The sequence below is a fragment of the Halichondria panicea genome, chromosome 6, assembly GCF_963675165.1.
Source record: "Halichondria panicea chromosome 6, odHalPani1.1, whole genome shotgun sequence".
Taxonomy (NCBI): Eukaryota; Metazoa; Porifera; class Demospongiae; order Suberitida; family Halichondriidae; genus Halichondria; species Halichondria panicea.
This window is the reverse complement of record NC_087382.1, coordinates 7,390,199-7,413,848: the sequence shown is the minus strand read 5'-3', so window position 1 is coordinate 7,413,848 and position 23,650 is coordinate 7,390,199. Positions and strand designations below refer to the sequence as shown.

General features: G+C 41.6%; 1 protein-coding gene across 1 annotated transcript in view; it reads left to right on the top strand.

Annotated features, from left to right (window-relative positions):
- The window catches only part of LOC135337542 (uncharacterized), a 127,513-nt gene that overhangs the window by 78,597 nt on the left and 25,266 nt on the right, over positions 1-23,650 (top strand). Inside the window, exon 3 of the mRNA XM_064533474.1 lies at positions 1-23,650. This exon is cut by the window's left edge and continues 75,974 nt beyond it; it is cut by the window's right edge and continues 25,266 nt beyond it. Within this exon, the coding sequence (XP_064389544.1) occupies positions 1-23,650 (23,650 nt within the window).

Below are 23,650 nucleotides of genomic sequence, written 5' to 3'. Positions count from 1 at the left end.
AGCAGCTTTAACTTTGAGAATGTAGTGTTTCAGAATGCACCCTTCTCTGCCACACAGTCTGTTGTCTTTGATACTACTAACACCACAAGTACCGATAATAGCAACATTGTAACTGTGATGCTTAGTCTCACTGACTTCGACAAGATTCAAACTCGCGTTAATCTTGGAACAAATGAGAGCAATTCTTTCATCAATCTCACCTTCGATTCCGTGTCAGATGTTAGTGGAAATCCTAACACAGGTATACTTACAGCTTTGCAGGCAACACTAGTTATATCAGACACTGAGCCTCCTATTCTAACATCCATTGAAGTTAATATGAATTTTGGTCAAGTCATTTTGTATTATTCGGAAGCAATCAACATCGACAATTTCAATATTAGTGGTGTGTCTCTTTACAACACTTCCAATCTTATCCCATCCTTTCAACTCACCTCGGCCAGTACGATAGTTAGTTCCAGTGGTAGCACTGTTGTCATTGACATCAATGGCGACATCAATCCACTACGGGAGACTATGTCATTTGGCGCTGATAATACAAATACGTTTGTTACTGTTGCTGACAACATAGCATTTGATTTCTCTGGCAACGTAGCAGTTGGTCAACCAATACCTACCACTCCTGACGTTTTAATTACCGACAACAGAGGACCAATGCTAGAATCGTTTGAGCTTGACATGAATGAAGGAATTTTAGTTTTGAACTTTGCAGAGACAATTGTTGAATCCAGCTTCGATGTGTCGCAGATAATGCTGCAGAATGCTCAAAGAGAAGCTGTGAGCTTCGTAGCTATTACTTCATCTACATTCATGAGATTTGATCTTTCCAGTGTACGTATCACTCTTACATTACGCGATGTGGATGAATTGAATCTCCGCCCTGAAATCGCTATTGGTCGTGAGGATACATTTATTGCCTTAACCTCTCTCACAGTGCAAGATGTTTTGAATAATTCAGCAGTGGAAATCTCAATGGAAAATTCCCAGCAAATTTCAAACTTTATCCCAGATGTAGTCAGACCAAATGCTACTGCTTTCTTCATCGATCTCACTGACAATACCGTTTCATTCATGTTTGATGAGGTTCCGAGTCCATCCTCTGTGAATCTCACACAACTTACTGTTCAGAATAGTGAAGTTTCTGCTGACATTTCGTATACTTTCACCGGACATGATTCTGCTAGAGCAATTGGAAGATTAATCATCATTCAGCTCACTCAGTTTGATGTCGATAGAATCAATGCACTGGATGTATGCACTCGTATGGATAACTGCTATGCCCGTGTACAATCAGGTTTCATCACTGATGCTGCTGGAAATATGGTATTCCAATCAGGACCCCATGTCGCTTCCAACTTCACGTCTGATATTCTTCCTCCTACATTTGAACAGTTTATACTCATGGACATTGATTCTGGAATCATGTTGCTTGAATTTTCTGAAACAATCGATGAGAACACTGTGGATTTGACATTGCTAAGATTTCAGAGTGCTTCTATTGGTGGAGGTGCTGATTTCTCCATGCTAACACTTTCTGGTGGAAAGATACTAAGTGGTAGTAGCAGTGAACTAGAGATACAACTTTTCCAGGGTGATCTTGATGCTATCAAACGAGATGATGTCCTCTGTACCAGAAGAACAGACTGTTATGTTCGATTCCCCAGTGATTTTGCTAGAGATGCATTTGGAAACTCTCTTCCTGCTGTTGCCAATACAATAATGCCTGACTCCGCTCACTACCCTCTTATGTACACTGGAGATGTATCTGGGCCAATTCTGCTATCATTCAATCTAGATTTAGAGTCTGGTGTACTTGACTTACTTTTCAATGAAGAGTTTAATCTAATGTCCCTCGATCCCACCGCTATAACTCTACAAGATGGACCTGTTGCATCAACTGCATACACACTCACTGGAGGTGAAGTAATAAATTCGAATGACACTGGAATATTGTTACAACTTGGCACAGCTGACATTCTTAGCATTAAAGGCAATCCTGTACTAGCTTCATCAATTATTTATCTTGTTCATACTGGAGAGCTTGCAGACGATATCAGAGGAAATCCAGCTATTGAGAGATTGGATGGAGTCAATGCAGTGAGAGTCTCACAACTTTCAGAAGATGTTACCGTACCTGTATTCGGCTCATTCCAGATATTCAGCCAAGAGTTGATGCAGATTAGTCTCAGTTTCAGCGAGCCCATTGATATAACATCTGTCAACTACTCACGAATTGTCCTCCAATCCGAAGAGACAGGAGGTACCGTATTGCAGCTCTCACAAGGAAGTGCACAGCTGAGTAGCAACCCATTGCTTTTGACCATCTCTCTATCTTTTAGTGATCAGTTCACCCTCAGGCAAATGGACACACTAGCAGTGAGCCTTGATACAACCTACTTGTCCTTTGAGGCAAACGCATTCTTTGATGCTGCAGGCAACGCTGTTAGTGGTGAATCTCCTATCAGACCCAGTACTTACATTCCAGATACAAACGATCCAAGGCTAGCTGGCTTTGTCATCAACATGGAGACTGGTAACCTTCTGTTAACGTATGATGACATTATCATCCCAACTGAATTCAACCCAGTGGGAATCACCGTACAGAATACAGCTACTTTCCCAAGTCAATCTTACACCCTGACAGGTGGCATTCTTCTCTCAACTGACTCACTTGGCTTTGTGATAAATGCAACAATTGTCAGACCTGACCTAGAACAACTGAAATATCGACTAGGATTGGCTACGGGAATTTCTGACACATTCATTGCTGCTGATGGTACAGTCACAATGCGCTCTAGTGGTGGATCAGTGTCTGCCACTGTATTCCCAGCTATTCAAGCTACCACGTTTATTCAAGATCAGACACCTCCCAACATTCTCGCCTTCACACTGAACTTGACAAGCAATATTCTAACTGTACTTGCTGATGAGCCACTTGATCCATCATCTTACAACCCCTCAGGCATCACACTACAGAATTCACCAAATGTCACGGGCCTAGAAATCATGAGTATCACACTTAGTGGTGGTGTAGCTTCTCAATCTACCACCTCCATTTTTGAGCTTAACATCATACTCTCAGGTATAGATACTGACATGCTCAAGCAGATGAATGGCCTTGCTACAGATATTACAAATGTGTACCTTAGTGTAACTCCAATAGCACTAGCAGACTTTGGAAGCAATGGAGTAAATCTCATCTCCGGCATGACTGCAATCAATGCTACTGCTTTCGGTGGTGATCTAACAAGGCCAACAGTCAATGCTTTCACACTGGACTTGAATAGTGGAAGAATTGTTTTAACATTCAGTGAAGTTGTAGATACAGTTTTGTTTGATCCCAGCAGCATTGCATTGCAAACTGGTGACTCTTCTGGTGAGGCATTCACATTTACTAGCCTAAGTATGATTCCTTCACTCAACATGGTGAACAATCTCTCCAGCACCATCACATTCGATTTGATTCAGATAGACATTATTGAGCTCAAGTTGCATCCATTATTTGGTCAAGTTGGATCAACATTCGTAGTACTTGACTCTGACATCACAGTTGATAGCAGTGGTCTTCCACTGATTGGAATTTCAACAACTGATGCGCTTGCTGCCAGTGTTATCCCTGATTCTTCCTCTCCATTGTTGGAACAACTCTCTTTGGATTTTAACACTGGAGAGCTAGTGTTTATATTTGACGAACCTGTGCTAGAATCAAGTGCTGACCCAACTGCTTTAAAACTCAGATGCTCTGAAAATTCCCAGCGTGTTTTCAACGTAACTCAAGGCAGTGTGTCTCAGATAAATAGTACCACAATCACAATATCATTGCTTGCTAATGAACTATTATCCCTTTTGGAATTTGCCTTTGGACGACAGTGTGACTTTGTATCTTTCGATTCTGGTTTAGTTTCTGACATCTTCAATAACAGAATTGCAGAAGCATTAACAAGAGCTGATGTATTCATCCCTGATAGAACTGGCCCTGTACTGGTAGCTTATGATCTTGACATGAATGCAGGGACCATCTCTCTTGAGTTCTCAGAAGCCATCCTTCAAGAATCATTCGATTCTGCAGGTATCACAATCCAGAATTCTCCAACAGCTGTTTACAGTTACACTCTCTCACCATATTCTATTTCATTGTTGACTGGATCCAGATCTTTGCTTGTGAATCTTACAACTGATGACTTAAATGGTATCAAGGCAGCTCAAGACACAGGGACAGCAAGGTCAAACACATACATGACCGTTTCCAGTGTGGTAATCATGGATCCTTTCAATAATCTTGTTGAACCAACTCTTGATGGAAATGGAATACAAGTTACGTCTCTAACAACGGATATTGTTAGACCTGAGTTAGTATCATTCTCATTTGGACCTTTGAATGGCAGGGTCTCACTTTCACTCACCTTCAATGAAGCAATTGATGCACGGACAGTCGAAGAAACACAATTCACAATCAGTAGTGAAAGCTCTCTCACATCACCCACTGTTCAAGACTATCAACTTACTTCATCCCCTGTTCCTCAAATCCACGGCACAGTGATTACCATCCCCCTTAGTGATGATGGTCCAAATTCTGATCTCTTCTTCTTGCTTGGGTCCACATTACATGATCGAATACTCAACACAACATACTTATCATTCCCCAGTACTGCTGCTAGTGATGCTCAAGGCTTGCCAGTAGTTGCCATCTCAAGTGAAAATGCCACACAAGTTACTGGAGAAACCAGAGTTCTTAAACCACCAGAACTGAGGAACTTTAGCCTCAACTTGGACACCCGGTCTATCACTGCAGAATTTACTGATTTGTTACTAACGGACTCATTTGACTTCACAACACTAAGTCTGATTAGCTCAATAGGATCTAATGCTGGCTACAGCCTCACTGGTGGAACAGCTCTACACATAAATGAGACTAGGTACCTGTTGTTGCTTACTGATGAAGACGTTGAAAGGATACAAGCTCAGCCTGGATTAGCAACTTCCATTACTGACACCTTCCTTACAATACAGAGGGGTTTTGCAGCTGATGAGAATGGGCTGTCTGTACTACCAATTGTACCAGCAGAAGCTATGCCACCAGTAAATTTTACTGTGGACAGTAGAAGTCCTACGCTACTTGCATTCGAATTGAGTCTCAATGGATCTGACATTCTAACTCTAACCTTCTCTGAGACTGTTCTTATTGGCTCCTTCGATATCAATTTTGTCACCCTTCTAAGTGCTGCCTCATCTACTGCCACACGATTTAGCTTTGATTCAAACACTCCACTCATTACTATCACCAGTGGTAGTATAATCCAGTTGACAGTTATAATGGCCGACAAGGCAAGACTGCAACAGTTGCCTGGTATTGCTACAACCAAAGAAGACACTTACATTTTAGTGCAGTCTGGAGTTGCAATGGATTCTGATGGCTTTAGTGTAGTCTCCATTCCATTTGATGATGCTATTCAAGCTACAAATGTAGTTCCCGATATCCTACCACCGGCTATCTCATCGTTTACTATTGATATGAATGCTGGCTTCTTGATTCTAATTTCAAGTGAACCCATCGATGAAAATACTGTTAATGTCGGAGCTATAACTCTCCAGAATGCTGCCACAAACCCCACAGCTAACTTCACACTATTGTCCAGTATTGTCATCAGAGTTGATGACTTCACTTCACCTGTTATCAGTATCACCAATGACTTGAATACCCTCAAGTCTCGAGATATATGTACTACCGAGACATCATGTTTCCTTACTCATTCTGATGGTGTAGTCAGAGATATCTTTGGGGAACAGGCAATTAATATATCTGTTGGTCTGGTACCCTCTGAGTTTACTAGAGACAACTCACGTCCTGTACTGAGAAGGTTCTTATCATTCGATAGAGGCAATGCAATAGCATCATTCTCCTTTTCTGAGACTATTCTGACGAATTCCTTCACCCCAACAGGAGTAACACTGCAGTCCCTGAACACTGATCTGGGTGCTGATGCAACATACACCCTAACAGGAGGATACACTACGACTGCAGTAAATGGACTAACAGTATCTGTGCAACTTACTGTCAACGACATGGCTGCAATACGTCTCAATGCCTTGCTGTGTAGTACTAGAGGAAATTGCTTTGTAAGAATGGCCTCTATAGCATTTATGGACATAGCTGGTAACAACATGGACTCCGAGAATAATGGTATTCTAGTGGATGAATTTATTTCTGACGAAATTGCTCCATCTCTTACTAACTTCTCACTAAATATCGACACAAGCACACTAGCACTCACTTTCTCAGAACCTGTTTCAGCCGAGTCATTCAGGGTATCAGGTATAGCACTACAGGACAGCAGAAACTCATCAGTGTCATATAGACTGACGACTAGCTCTACAAGTAGCCAAGATGGTAATGAAATAGTTATAGACATCTCTGATGCTGACCTTAACAACTTGAAATCTTCTGGTTTCATCAGCTCTGTTACTGACACCTATATCACTATTGATGCATCTGCAACACGCGATTTGGCTAATGTGCCTAATAGAGTGAATACGATTACAAGTGAAGATGCTCTACCTGCTTTGAACTTCATGCCAGATACGCAACCTCCCAGTGTTGAATCGTTCAGCCTTGATCTAAATTCTGATATCTTGCGACTGGTATTGAATGAGCCAATTGATATTGATAATATCGACTATTCATCAATTGTTCTCACTACAGCTGCCCTAGCACCAACCTACAGCTTGACAGGTGCCAATGGAACTATTGTAACTGTTGGTTCTGATGTAACCATTGACATCCTTCTTTTGCCTCAAGATATAACAGCAATCAAATCAAACCTAATGCTCGCCACAGATCTAGAAAACACTGTGTTGATTGTAAACCCAGGAGCTATTAGTGATACTGCTAGTAACACACTGGTACTAATGGAATCTCTACTTGTATCTTCTCTGACTGTTGATACTACTCCACCACAAATCATATCCTTTGTTCTGAACCTTCGAACTAATATGCTGTTCTTGACCTTTGATGACATTGTAGATCCAAACACATTCGATCCAACTGGAATAACGATTCAGGCAAATAGAACTCGAACTGTCTCTCAATTCTTCCGACTCACAACTGAGAGTAATGTGATACCATCTAGCACGTCTGGATTTGTAGTGGTCATAAACCTCAACAATGATGCCCAAGCCATCAGAGAAAACAACCAGTTTGGTACGAGGACCGATAACACCTATCTCACTCTTCTTGCAAGTACCATTGATACTCCTGATGGAGTTGACAATGTTCCAATCACTGACGGTAAGGCATTGAGGGCATCAAATGTTGTTTTCGATATGGAAGGCCCTGAGTTGACTGGATTCAATCTCGATCTGAATGCGGCAACACTCATTCTCTCATTCACAGACCTTATTGATCCATCTACTGTTGACATCACTGGTATCACATTACAAAGTGCTCCACTAGCAATACCTGGTTCTACCTACCAGCTTACAACTGACAGCACTATTTCAAGTGTAACTAGTGATGTAAGGATATCCTTGGGACCACTAGATCTAAATGGTATCAAATCACTGAGAAATGTTGGGACATCATCGGGAAATACGTACATCACAGCTATTTCTACAACCGGATCTGACTTTTCTGGTAATGAGCTAATACCAATCGTAAATGGAAATGCTACTCGTGCGACATTTTTCACACCAGATACAACTCGTCCTACACTCGACGACTTTATACTTGACAGAAACAGTGGAATAGCTTCTCTCCAATTCTCAGAAGTTGTTGATCCTCTTAGCTTTGATCCAACTCAAGTTCGCATACAAAATCGCAATAATGTGAATGATGGTCAGACAGAATTTCTGGTTCTTTATGCTAACAGCTCCCTTGTTAGTACTGACGTTTCGGATCTGCTAGAAATTCGACTTCAGGTGGATCAGCTTCAAATTTTTTCTAGCAGCTTTGGCAGTGATCCTGGCAACACTTTTGTTTCCATCAGTATTCTTGCTGTAAATGACCTCAATAACAACCCTGTAAGGCAAAGAAGTACCACAGATTCCTATATGGCTAGCTCTGTGTCCTTGGACATCGATCCACCATCACTGTCCAGCTTCGACCTTGATGTAGGTGCATCTACCCTCAGTTTAACCTGGTCAAAGCCTGTTAGGGCATCACCTCTCGCCCTAGCTCAAATTTCCATCGTGAGTGGACCGGGTATCACAATGGGTCAAATATCGCTGACTACTGGTAGCACAACAAACAGTCCTGATGGAGCTGTGATTGTCATTGATCTGGCCGTTGCTACAACTAATGACTTGAAACTTAGCGAATCCATTGTTAATTCCGCAGATGATACTTACATAAGCTTGGGAATGAATGTCGTGGAAGATGCTGTTGAAGGCCGAGCAAATGTTGAAATCGCTATCGCTGATGCTCTGCAAGTCTCAACGTTTACTCCTGATGTAGTACCACCTGGCATCGATTCATTCCGTCTTGACCTCAACACAGGATTACTTCAAATAACCTTCGATGAGTTTGTTGGCTCCTTTGATCCAACTGGCTTGATATTCATCAATGATCCAGTCAACCCAACTGCTAACCATACACTCTTCAATAGCACGCTGGTGATGCTTGTTGTTGACAATATAGCTACTGTACAACTTGGACCTTCAGATGAAGATGGAATCAAGTCTCAGCCTAATCTTGCTACTGGCCCCTCTACAACATTCCTGGCTCTATCACCTGGCTCAGCTACAGATCTGAATGGTTTTAATGTGACCAAAACAACTATATTTGCTTCCAGGGGAATTGTCCTACCTGACGAAACCTTTCCAGTGCTACTCGGCTTCTCAATTGACCTAAGTACAGAGATCCTCTCACTTACATTTGATGAGGTCCTTGACCCAACTTCAGTGTACCTACCAGGCATCACCCTACAGAATATGGCTTCTGCTAATCCATCTTCTAGCTATAGACTGACCAATTCCAGTACTGTACTCACTCCCAGAGGACGTATACTTGATATACATCTCATTGGAATGGATGCCAGTCAAATAAAGGCCAATGACATGCTAGGTACAATCTCTGACAATACTTACCTCTCTCTAAATGCTTCATTCGCCACCGACTTCAGTAATAATCCAGTTCAAGCATTGGAACCTGTGAATGCCTTCAGAGCTGTCACCGTTGAAATTGACAACAGCAGACCAAGACTTTTACAGTTTGCAGTAGACTTATCCAAATCTGTAATATTCCTTACATTTTCTGAAGCTATCAATATCACCACATTCGACCCAACTGAGATCACACTGTTCAATGGCTCTGACATATACCTGTCTCTAAGTGATGGATCATACCCACTTGTAAATACAGCTGTGATTGAATTCACTCCTGTAGCAGCTGATATAATCTTCTTGAAGGAGCAATCCCAACTAGGTGTATTTGCTTTCGATTTCACCAACACATACATCAGCATTACAGAGAGCACAGTCAATGATACATCTGGTAACAGAGTTGTCGCAATCCCAACAACTGCTTTTCACAGTGCCTTTGCCGTGCTACCTGATACAAGAGGACCTGTAGTAGTTGCTTTCACCATAGACATTAATAGCGGTAACTTCTCTCTACATTTTGATGAAGTAGTAGTGCCAACAACATTCAACGCTACTTTTCTGACTCTTAGTGATGTCAATTCAGACAAAAGCTACTCTTTAACCTCTACTAGTACGTCTATACTATCTAGTGATGGCACAGTACTTGCATTTTTCCTGTCTGAAGATGATCTCAACGGTATCAAGGGTGCTGAGATTTGTAACACTACTATCGATTGCTACCTCTCCTATGAAACAGGTTTGATTGCCGATGAACTCAACAACTTTTCTGAGCAAATAGATGATCTCAATTCTCTGCAAGCTAGTGAAATTGGAATGGACTTCAATGCTCCACAGATGATTGGATATACAGAATTTGACCTTGATGCTGGCACTTTCACCTTGAGATTTACTGAGACTTTATATCGTGGATCGATCCGGTTCACGTCATTCCTCTTCAATGGAGACTCTTCACTGAATCCTGTACCCCTTTTATCCCTAACCAATGGAACTGTATTGAGTAGCTCTTCACCAGCACTGCAAATCCAACTAAGTCAGTTTGATCTCAATAACATCAAACGAGATCCTGGGTTGTGTAGTGGCAGAGGTAACTGTGTGCCTCAGTTTACATCAAGCTTTGCAACTGACTTTGCTGGTAATCCAGTGCAGGAGTTTGTAATAAGTGCACAGGACCCGTTGGCTTTCCCATTTAGGTTTGTTAGTGATCGAACCGGACCAATGTTAATTAGCTTCAGCCTGTTTTTGGATACTGAACAACTGGTTCTGATGTTTGATGAGCCAGTATCTTCTGTGACTATTCCCAGCTTCTCTATCCAAGACTCATTCAATGCAACAATGTCTTATCAATTGCAAACACCGACTCTTTTTACTGCAAATGATGTAGTAAGTGTTAATCTCGAGGAAGTTGATGTTCGAATGTTGCAGGCTAGCAGAGGCCTTGCTAAATCGACAGAAAACACATATCTTGTCCATTCTTTGGGAGCTGCTTTAGACTTTGTATTTCCAACTAATCCTTCACCAGTCCGCCGTAATGGAGTCAATCCACTTCAAGCCACCTTTGTTGGTATTGATACAATCTCACCGATAGTGACTGCCGTACCACTGCTTGACTTCAATATTCTAGCTCTTGACGTGAAATTCAGTGAACCTGTTGATCCATTCAGCTTTAATCCTCACTTAGTCACTGTTTACTCTTCTTCGTCAATAGCAAGTACCTCATACACATTAACTGGTGGTACTGTATCCTTCAATTCAGAAGATGATTTGCTTACAACACTAAGGATTAGACTGGCCGATGAAGATGTGGTTAGTCTTCAAAGCAGCTCAGACATTGCCAACTCTCAAGCAAGTAGTTATGTTGTATTTGCAGATGGTGCAGTAGCTGACTTTAGCGGTAACAACCTAACAGCATCAGCTATTGAACAAGTTGGATCATTCCAATTGGATCAGTCTACGGCTCTCCTCACTGATTTCAGTCTTGATATGAACTCTAATGTTCTCACATTAACATTCAATGATGTGGTATTTGCATCCACTTTTGACCCCACTGCTATCACTCTACATGGTGATTCATCTGGAACAAATTCTTACACACTGACAGGGGGTACAACTACCAGTAATGATGGGTCTGTAATGGCTCTGCCTCTACTGCAAAGGGATGTTGTACAATTGCAGCTTCAGTCTGATGTAGCCACATCCGTTGACAACACGTTCATCTCCATCACCAACACTATTGCTGAAGATTTCAACAACTTGGGTGTCATTGCAATTGGTATCCCTGCTCTACAAGCAACACAATTTATTGGAGACATGATACCACCAGTACTCAACAACTTCACACTTTCTATTGAGAGCAGCACTCTTACTTTATATTTCTCTGAAATAATGGAACCAGATTCTTACACTCCACAGTACGTTATCCTGCAATCAGTTTCAAATGATTCCGATCCAGTTATCAACACATATCAATTGACAGGAGGAGCTGCTACAAGAATTTCTCCTTTCACAATCATCAGAATCAATCTCACTGAAACTGACATCAATGGTATAAAAATGCAGATTCTGCTCGGAACCAGTGAGCTCAACACTTTCATATCCTTGCTGCGTGGTGCTATAAGAGATACTGGAAATAACTCGGTCATTCCTATTTCAACAAATGATGCTCTAATGGTCTCTCAACTAACACCTGATGTTACACCTCCAGAGCTACTGGCTGTGAATCTTGATCTTGATGAAGGAACTCTAGTGATTGAACTCTCTGAGAGCATTGATCCAACTGGATTCCAGAGTCGATTCACAATTCATGATGCCATAACCAACCTGACATCATCCGTGCTGATACCCAATCCCATCAATCCATCTCCAATTGTGAGTGTTCCACCAGGATCATCGAACATTGAAATTCGCCTATCTGACGAAGACTTGAATACACTAAAATTAAATCCTGCAATTGGTGGACCAGACACCTCTTATATAACACTTGACATCACTGGTGTTACAGACTACTCTGGCTTCTTGCTTAGCTCAACTGTTGGTGCCAACGTTACAACACGTATTGCTGATAATCTTGTTAATGATACTTCTGGCCCGAGAATTGTTGATACAAGTTTGGATCTCAATAATGGTTTCTTATCTATCCTGTTTGACGAGGTCGCTATGATCAATACGCTCAATACATCTGCTGTAACTATCATTGCAACTGACACTGGAGAGACAATACTGGAGCTAGACTCTAGAACTACAACAAATACCTCTCAAAATGGAAGATTGATTGGCCTAATGATTCCTTCATCTGACATAGACACCATCAATTCAGCTGGACTCGACAGAGTGTCCATTTCTGTAGGACAAGGTTTCATCAGAGATATTCTTGGCAACCGATTCTCAGAAGTTATTGTTGAGCCGAAAATCACCGAAGATTTGTCACCTCCAATTCTGCTTCAGTGGCTTCTAGATACAAACAATGGCCTAATTGAAGTCACATTTTCTGAATCTATTCTTGCCAATTTAAGTCGTATCACACTGCAGGATGATGCAATCACTCCAGTCAACATCTTTATGTCCACGACACTTGCTAACACTTCAGTTTCGGACAACATCCTCTCAGTACAGCTAACAGAGAATGATTTGAACACTCTAAAGGCATTTGGAAATATTGGTATTAACAGTGCTGATACATTTTTAATTCTTGATAGTGGAAGCATATTAGATATTCGTGGGAACCTCATTGGTGCATTAAATCCTGTGAACGTTCAGACTCTAATTCCTGACAACACTCCTCCAGTTCTTAATACTTTTGCATTTGCATATACAATGGATGATCAAGCACCTGTTGCAGTAGTCCTCTACTTCTCTGAGCCTGTTGACCCATCATCTCTGATGCTGAACAGACTTTTGCTGCAAAACATCTCCGATAATACACTTTCAATGAGTGGAAGCTACAACTTATTGTCCAGTACTGTGCCTACGCTCTTCAGTGATACACTTTCCATCCAGCTAAGCAACTCTGACTTGGCTGGAATCCTTTCCATTGATGGGATAGGAGTTGATACAACAAGGACATTCCTAAGCCTGGAAAACAATGCTATTGGCGATGTTTCTGGAGTAATGGTACAGGAAATTCCATCTACTCTTGCACTACCAGTATCACCACCATTAGTGGACCTTGAACCCCCAACACTGCTCTTATTCACCTTCAATTTGGGAAATGGAAACATAACTATTAACTTTTCTGAAGAGATTGTTGCATCTACCTTTGATGCTACTCACCTCACAATACAGTCTCAACCTATTGCTCTTTCTGGAACTCCATCATATACATTTGTTGGTGGTGACGCTATCCAAATCTCACCTACAACAATTTACGTCCCAGCAAACGAAGAAGACCTCTTTGGAATTCGATCTGTTGTAGGCCTTGCTGGAAACATATCTACTACTTTTTTGTCAGCGAGTGAAGGATTGATCAAAGATACTGACGGACATGTGAACTTTGCTATTGCTACTACAAATGCTATTCAGGCCTCGGAGTACACTCCTGAAACAGATGTGCCACCTGAGCTGATCAGGTACAATGTTGACCTTTCGTCTGGGGTAAATGCAATCATTCTAACATTCTCGGAGCCCATTGTTGCTAGTAGCCTACAACTTGATCAGTTCATTCTTCAAGACTCTCCTTCTCCTGTGGTAACGTTTGGTTTGGCAGATGTTAGAACACCTATCACTGCAATTGACAACTCAGCAGTTATCAGCATTGAGCTAACTCTAACAGCTAGGGATAATATCGTCAGGAATATGGATATTGCTACAAGTCCTAGCAACACCTATCTCGCAGTGAGTGCTGGAGCTGCAGTGGACAGAAATAACAATCAACTGGTGGCAGTTCCAGCTTTGCAAGCTACTACCGTGAATAGTGGCATGGATGCACCAGCATTGTCTGCTTTTGAACTAGATCTCAATTCTGGGTTTGTGAGTATTACATTTGACTCAAATATTTTGGCGTCTTCCTTTGACCTATTAAGATTCCAAATCCAGAACAGAGCTGACATGCCAACAGCTTTCTACAACTTTGTCGCCACTGTAGTGGATCCTGATGGAACAATAAACAGTTTGTCCTTCAATCTGAACCCAATTGACCTTGACAATATCAAGAGAGAAAATGTGTGTGATTCAGTGGATGACTGCTTTCTCTACCATAGTGCAGATGCATTCAGGGATGTTTTTAATATTGGGTCTCTCAATCAGTCAATACAGGTCACAATGTATCTGCAAGACTCTGTTGCTCCTCAGTTAGTTGGTTTCACATCATTTGATATTCAACTTGGGGTACTTGAACTTCTGTTTAGTGAACCTCTAAACATCTCTACATTTGATCCGACAAACATTCAGCTCCTCTCTCTCTTTTCTGTGGCTGATGCAATCAGCAACTACACTCTAACAGGAGGGGAAGCCTCAGTTAGTGAAAACTCTGTCAGTATTCAATTGAATGAGAGAGACGTAACAGCCCTTCAAGTTGACCAAGATCTGTGTACTTGGAGAGGTAACTGTTATGTGGCACTCACTCCTGGTGCTGTTGAAGATCCCTCTGGTAATGTAAACAGTGCAACCAACGAAGATCCCGAAACAATTGTAAGTGACTTTGTTGTGGATAATCAAGATCCAGAACTCCGAAATTTTGCTCTTAATCTCGATAGCAATACTCTCGATCTAACATTCTCAGAAGCAGTTGATTCTAGTACCCTGGTAGCATCTGGAATAACTTTGTTAAATGCTCCCAATGGAACTGAGCAATACACTCTCACAGATAGTACTACCACAAGTGGTTCAGGAAGAATTGTCTCTGTGACTCTATCAGCTACTGATTCTAATGCCATTAAGAACTTGAACTTAGCAACTTCTATTGTTGATACCTACATATCAATTGCCGAGAATACCATAAATGATCTGGCTCGCCAATCAAATCCAGTGATGACCATCGATGCAATGAATGGAGGTTTCGTTTCAGACCAGATTCCACCAACTTTCATTGGTAGCGAAGTAGATTTAAATGCTGATACAATAACGCTTGTCTTCGATGAGCCTATTGGCATTGAAAATATCAATCTTGCCGGAATTTCTATTGCTGGATCAATGTCTGGAATTGGTGCTGTGCCTCTCTCTACATCAATAGTGATTAGCAGTGACATCTCAACAGTACACAGGGTTACAATTGCTCTTGGATCAAATGAGATTATAGCTCTGAAAACCAACCCGAATATCGCTACAGATTCGTCCAATACCTATGTGGTTATATCCAGCGGAGCAGTTACAGATGTAGGTGGTGTCGCTATCAATGCAGTGTCCCCAATGCAAACAGAGGATGCTTCGTTCTCAGCTGATGTTTCTCAACTAAGTCTTGTTGAGTTCTCCCTAGATATGGTGACTGGATTCCTAGACCTGACCTTCAACGACGTTGTATCTGTAATGACCTTCAATCCAACTGGAATTGTCCTTCAATCAGCTTTCAGTAGTGTTGGTAACACTTTCTATCGCCTCACAACTGCAAGCTACTTTACTACCACTATGGACGGTTACTTTATTTCAGTCGATTTGACTGAGGTAGACCTGAATGGAATCAAATCTGTTGGAGGTATTGGTATCTCCATCAACAATACTTTCATCACCATCCAAGGCGATACTGTCGACGATACATTTGGACAAGACAATATTCCCATCACTGACGGTAAAGCTCTAATTGCTTCAAGTGTGAACCCTGATGTAACACCAATTGAACTTGATGAATACACTCTTGATGTTAATTCTGGACTTCTTCTGCTGACTTTCTCTGATATCGTTGACCCACAGTCTTTCAATGTCACTGGAATCTCCTTACAAAATTTGAGGAATTTGACATCAGGTGAAAGCAATAATGTGTATACACTAGTTGACAGCAATTTTGAGCGAATTGATAATGGTAGAATTGTTCTAGTCACTTTGTCACCAACTGATATCAATGGAGCAAAGTCCCTACTTCGTGTCGGCTCTACTGTAAATGACACTTTCCTTAGCATATCACCTGTTGCACTGACTGATAGTTCAGGAAATTCTCTCGTAGCAATACCTTCTGATTCTGCGCAGGCAGCTATTGAGCTAGTTCCAGACAATGTACCACCAATGTTGTTGGATTTCAACTTTGATCTAAACCAAGCAAGGCTCACATTATTCTTCAGTGAAAGCATTGATATCTCCAGTGTAGATGTCTCAGGTGTTACCATTCAGAATAGCGCTAGTGACAATTCCACTGCTAGTGTCACACTCATGTCTGGAGTCTTGCAAACTCTAACAAACTCAGATGTTATAGAAATTGGCATCCTGGACTCAGACTTCATGGAAATTACAAGCATTGCCAACTTGGGCACTTTCCAAAACAACACTTTCCTCTCTGTGCCTAGATCAGCATTCAGTGACACAAGTGGTAACATGATCGTACTGATACCCTCAGATGACTCTCTGCAGGCAAACATAGTCAGTGGAGACAATACACCTCCCTCTCTCAGTGACTTCATTTTTGCTCTGGACCGAGATACCATTACTCTGTCCTTTACAGAAGCAGTCAACATTGACACTCTAGATCCTACACAAATAACTGTACACAGCATTAGAAATGCTACTGAAGGAGGTATCTCTCGACAACTGACAGGTGGAACAGCTGTGTTTATTTCTCCTCAGGTTATTGATTTGCGACTTTCTCTCGAGGATGCTCGATTCATCAAAGCCTCTGGAGCACTCGCTCTAAATCTATCTACCACCTTCATTTCCATTCAGTCCTCCTTAATTCGAGATTACAGCAACAACTCAATTATCGAAATAACTCCTGAAAACTCTTTGCCTTCCACTGATTTTGTAGAAGATGTAGCAGGTCCCGTTCTTATCGATTTCAACTTAGATCTATCGAATCAAACATTCACCATCGAGTTTGATGAAAAAATTGATCCAGCATCTCCCAACGTCAGTCTTATATCTATTATTGACAGTAGAAACCCATCGATGGCTTCTTTCATGCTACCATTGATCAATAGTGATATTACTGTGATTGATGACTACACACTCCAAGTTGCGGTGAGTACTGAAGAACTGAATATCCTCAAAGCAATGCCAGGTTTTGGTACGAATGACTCCACATATGTGCTTGTACAAGATGGAGCAATTGATGATGTGTATGGCAATCCACTTTCCTCTCAAATTCTCATGGTTGCTAACATTGTGGAGGACTCAACCTCTCCTGAACTTATAGCATTTTCTCTCAACTTTAATTCAAGTGAATTGTTGCTCACATTTTCAGAGACAGTTGACCCAACAACCTTTGATGCTAGGAAATTGTCGCTGCTGAGTAACATCAATCGAACAAGTAGTCAGCAAATGGTCGACTTCCTTGATTCAGTAGCCATATCTGATCCAAGTCCAGTACTTGTAATTCAACTTGGCCCTAATGATGCAACTGAAATTGAGATTATGATGCAGCTAGCAACTGATGAGAATAACACCTTTGTTTCTATTTTAGCTGGAGCTATTGCTGACGTGTATGGAAACAGTAATCCAGCAGGTTTGATGTCGCTTAGGGCAAGCACCCTCTTGGAAGATTTCTCAAGACCATTTATCACTGCGTTTGATCTCGATTTTAACAGCAATCAGCTTTTGCTCACATTCTCTGAGACTATTGATATATCCACATTTGACGCAACAGCTGTCACACTGCAAACTCAGTTGTCAAATTCATCCACGTTTTTCAGACTTTCTGGAGGCGTAGTCGAACAAATGAACGTCCGAGTGCTTGAGCTTGGCCTTCTTCCAGAGGACTTACTCATTCTGCAGAGAGATCCCAACTTTGCAGCGTCACTAAATACAACCTTCCTTACTATTGATGCTGGTGCTGTACGTGATCTGCGTGGATTTAACTCCACCCCAGTTTTTGATACATCTGCTCTAAGAGCCTCTGAATTAACCCCAGACCAGAGCGCACCGTCCGTAGTAGACTTTGAGTACAACCTGGTGAACAATTCGATCACAGTTTTCTTCAATGAACCTGTGGCCAGAGCATCATTAAATCCACAGTTAATCACACTGATCAATGCACCAGTTAATTTTACTACCAACTATACTCTGACAGGAGGTAGTCTAATCCAAAACTCCCCCGACTCTATCACAATTGAAAGAACTCGAGTTGATGAACTTACACTTGACTCACTCGTTGATTTGTGTACAGGAAATGCTGACTGCTATCTAAGTGTCTCTCCTGGCCTAGTTAGTGACAATGCTGGAAATACATTCAATGATAGCATTGTTCAACCAACACAATCTTTCATTAGTGACAGTGTTAGGCCACAACTAATCCGTTTCGAGTTCCTTGACTTGGACAATGGTATTTTACGATTGAACTTCACTGAATCGATCAACCCAATGATGATAAATTTTGATCAGGTCACTCTTCAAAACTCCCAAACACCAGTGCTTGTGCAGCAGACTTTCACTCTGAATGGTGGTATGATATCAGCCATTATAGGAACTGCTGTAGACTTCCAACTTACTGTATCAGACCTTAATACTATCAGGTCTTCACTTGTTCTGTGTACAAGTCAAGGATCTTGTTGGATCACATTCACTGAGCAGTTTGTGGAAGATACGTCTGGAAATACCATAGTTCCAATCACACCTGATGATCTAGATTTTGTTATAGAGTATGCTGGTGTTGTAATCCCAGATGATTCACCTCCAACTGTTGTAGCCTATGATGTGAATTTCAATGACAACCAGGTCACAATTGAGTTCTCTAAGCCTGTGAATCCAGTCTCATTTATGCCTGCTGCTCTTACCTTCACCTCAGATTTTAATAGCACTTTCTCGTACACATTAAGAGGTGAAAATGATGTCTCTGTAAATAGTACTGCTTCATCGCAATTCTTGGTTATCAATATTCCTAGGAACGCTATTAATCGTATTCAAGAGACTTGCCTTGACTTCACCACTGAATATGACACTTGCATTGGAGTCAATGCTAGCTCAACGTTCTTACTGATTACTGCAAGCTTAGCTACAGGCAGCAATGGTATTGCATCAGCAGCAGTTGTTGAACCAATTCCAGTTCGAGAATTCACTCCAGACTCCACACTACCAGAGATAGAAACCTTTACTGAACTGGATTTAAATCTTGGTACACTCACTGTTAAGTTCACTGAGCCAGTACAGCTGCCTGCCAATCTCAGTGCTTTCACTCTACACTACGGTCCTAATAACTTCACTTTGCTGCAGGGAGCATCGATGTATGCACCCAATGACCACACTGCAGTAATATTCAATCTTGATACAGCTGATGTGAGGGATATTAAACTTGCTACAAATGCAGGCACAACAGCAGCTAATACCTTTATCACTGTGTTGCCTGGAGCAGTCCTAGACTTGTCTGGATTGATGTCTGAGCCTCTAATTGAGTCTATGTCATTGCCACTAAATAATATCCAGGAAGATACAATGAGGCCGTCACTCCTGAATTTCACTCTTGACGTTAACACAGGAGAACTTACTTTGACCTTCAGTGATGTCGTGGATGTGAATAGTCTCAACCCATCAAGAATAACTCTCCTTAGCAATCTCAGTTCTACTTCACCAGACACTACCTACACACTCACAGGTGGTTCTTCTTCTGGCCCAAGTGACTATGTCATCACTATTAATATTACCGATATCGACCTCAATGCCATCAAATCCAGAGAGAGCCTTGCTGTGAATGGCACACCAACATACATCCTACTTTCTCCTGAAGCTATCAGCGATCTCTTCAGCTCAACAGTAAATGCTGTTACAAGAACAAATGCAATATCAGCTGCAGAAGTTCCTCCTGATACAACATCTCCAGAAGTTGTTAGATTTGGCATTGACTTGAATGCTGGAGAGCTAATCATTATCTTCTCTGAATTTGTGTCATTGGATAGTCTCAATCTGACTCTGATTTCACTACAGAATGAACCATCGACAAACAACACGAATGCAACTGTTTTTGCTCTCACTAGTGGAATACCCAGACTAGTAGATGATGTGACTCTAGTCATATTGCTTTCTGGTGAAGACCTTAATGAGATCAACAGATTGGGTGACCTAGCCACCTCACTAATAAGCAACAATACCTACCTTTCTGTTGCCTCCGGCTTCATTGAGGATACCAATGGTAACCCAGTCCTTGGAATTCCAGAAACAAGTGCCATTGACACATCAGTGTTCAACAGTGATATGGTTACACCTGTTATTACTTCTTTTGATCTAGACCTGAACACTGGTGTGCTTACCATCTACTTCTCTGAGACAGTTAATTCCTCATCATTGGATGTGACTGCTTTTGGTTTCCAAAGCAATAGGTTTGTTACTGACCTTAACAACCAACTTTACCAGCTGACAGATGGCTTTGTAATGACTACCACTTCAGATTTGGAGGGAGACCACATCATTGATGTTCAACTAAGTTCCAATGATCTTAACAATCTTAAGACCAGATTTGCCCTTGCAACTGCACCTACAGATACTTACATAGTGGCTCAGCAAGGAGGAGTGAGAGATGTGCATGGCAATTTGTTGTCACCTATTCTGAATGGTGATGCACTTCGAATCGGAAACTACACAATGGATAGTACTCAGCCTGAACTCATTGCAGCAAGTATCGATCTCAACAATGATACTATAACTCTGGTCTTTTCTGAGACTGTTTTGTCCTCACAACTCAATGTCACAGCTATAACTCTGGTGACTGGATCCAACAAAACTGAGGATGTAGCATACATTCTTCAGACAAGTACCACAATATCTAACGATGGACCTCAAATAATCATTGATCTCAGCAAAGTGGACAGTGATGCTATCAAATCAATCACTGGGCTAGCATCTGATTCAAACACCACCTGCGTTTCAATTTCTAGCTTTACCGTTATTGATGCTGTGCAGCTGAATGTTGTTGAGAGAAACCAATCTGAATGCATACCTGTCGAATCATACACTAGTGATGCTACACAGCCTATCCTAGAGAGGTTTGGTCTGAACTTAAACACCGACACACTTTCACTCACATTCTCAGAACCTGTGGATCCTGACACCCTGAACATTACAGACTTCACTATTCTTGAGTCAAATAGTTCAAGCAACTTTGTACAGCTAACCGAAGCAACAACAAACAGCACCCCCGGTCTTATCATTGACATTGTAGTTAGCTCTACAAACCTGAATGCCATCAAGGAAAACTTGCTCCTGGCCCGGTCACCTGACACAACTACACTCTCTATCAATACAGGTGCTATTAGGGATACTTCTGGAAACCCAGTGATAGGAATCACTCTGTCAGTCTCCCAATACTCCGCTGATGTAACACCTCCACAAATTGACTCATTTGAGTTGATGATGATTGATGGGCGACTACCTCTGATTGTGGTGCTCCACTTCAGTGAAAGTATAGACATAGCCACCCTTGATATTTTGAACATCACATTGCAGACGGAACAAGTATATGGGCCTGGTGTTTTCACATTCACTCTCACTAATGGAAGCTTTTTACTTGAAAACACATCCACTGTGTACATCAATACAACTGATGAAGACTTCTCAGGTATAAGATTGTTTCCGCCATTGATTGAGTCAGAAAATACCACTTTTTTGACAATTGGTGGTGGAGCATTCAGTGATATCGAAGGCAATGTTGGAGTTGGTATTCCTGATTCTGATGCATTAATGGCTCAGGGTCCTCTGATATTGAATTTGTTGTCTCCGAGTCTCATTCGATTTGACCTTGATTTGAACGTAGGAACGTTGATTCTAACTTTTGACCAGCAAGCTGACAGTTCCTCTGTTGTATTTGATCGAATCACAATTCAGAGATTGGGAGATAGTAGTATCCCAGGTGTCACACTTACATCAGGAAACACCACAAGTAGACCCAATCAAGGAGATAATGTTGTGGAACTGCAACTCAGTCAATTCGACCTCAACCAAGTCAAGTTTGACAGTGAAGTAGCTATTAGTAGGGATACAACTTGGATCTCTGCTCGGAGTGGCTATATAAGAGGTCCTACTGGTACTCCATCGACAATTGTACCTGCAAATAATGCAAGACAAGTCAACCAGTTCACACCCGATTTTACCAGGCCAGAACTTTCCTGCTACACGCTGTGTTTGAGTACAGGAGTACTCACACTCACTTTCAATGAAGCTGTGAGGGAATCCACATTTGAGCCTGGTCAACTTACATTCCAGAATATGCAGGTTGAACCTACAGAATTCTTCACCCTAACTGGAGGCTCAACTACTCAGCTTTTTGAAGATTCCATCATTCTGAGACTTACAACTGCAGACTTAAATGTGATCAAAAGCACAACTGATTTGCTCACTTCGGTGAACGACACCTATCTTTCTGCAACAGCCCAACTAATAGAAGACACTAGTGGTAATGCTCTACAGCCAATACGGTCATTCATGGCCTTTCCAGCTTGTGGGTACAAGGTTGATGCTGACAGACCAGTAATTCAGAATGTAGAGTTAGATTTGAGCTCAAATACACTCACTCTAGAATTTAGCGAAACCGTAAACACATCTACTTTTGACCCCACTGCCATTGTGCTGCAAAACAGTACTGACAACACATCTATTGCATACACTCTGTCATCTAACAGCTATGCATTGGATAGCAGTACTGCTTTTGTTACAGTGATCCTATCCAGTGATGATGTCGCTTTCATCAAACAGCAACCAGGTTTTTGTTCAGTCAACACAAATATCAATAACTCTGACTGCTTCTTGACAGCAACGGAAGAAATTGTTGTCGACATCTTAGGCTTGAATGCAGCTGCTATCAATGTATCAATGGCACTTCCAGTCTTGCCAGTCATGGATGATTTCACCGGACCTCGTCTGATCAGCTTTGATATCAATCTAGAGCTCAGGACAATCTCATTTACTTTTGATGACATTGTCAACGCTACATCACTCAACCCACAAGCTATTACTCTACGAAACCACATTGATCTTCCTTCAGAAATATATACACTGACTGCTGGTCGAGCATTCCAAGGAGAGCAAGCTTACATAGCAGTGCTCAATATATCAACTGTTGACTACATTGCTTTGCTCTCTGAAGGCATTTGTACTGCAAGAAGGCTTTGCTATGCACAGTTCTTCCCATCGCTCATAGATGATGTTAGCGGTAATGAGTTGGATGTACCAGTCAGTCTTAGGGTCAATGATTTCACTGAAGAAAGCTCGCCACCTCAGCTAGAAAATTTCACGCTTAATCTAGACACGAAGCTTCTTAGTCTGCAGTTCAACACCGCTATTTCTACTGTGGTAAATGATAGAACAATTTCCTTCTCATCAGGTGGTCAGTACTGCAACTACACTGTCGATTCTTCTGAAGTATCGAGAATAACAGATTTATCTATTGTTGTCCACGATCTAACTGAGCCGCAAGAGCTATGCAACTGCTTAAAATGCCTAGGACCAAACATTACACTAGCATTGGCTTCAGGAACTCACGTTGGGTCCAGTGGACTCTTGA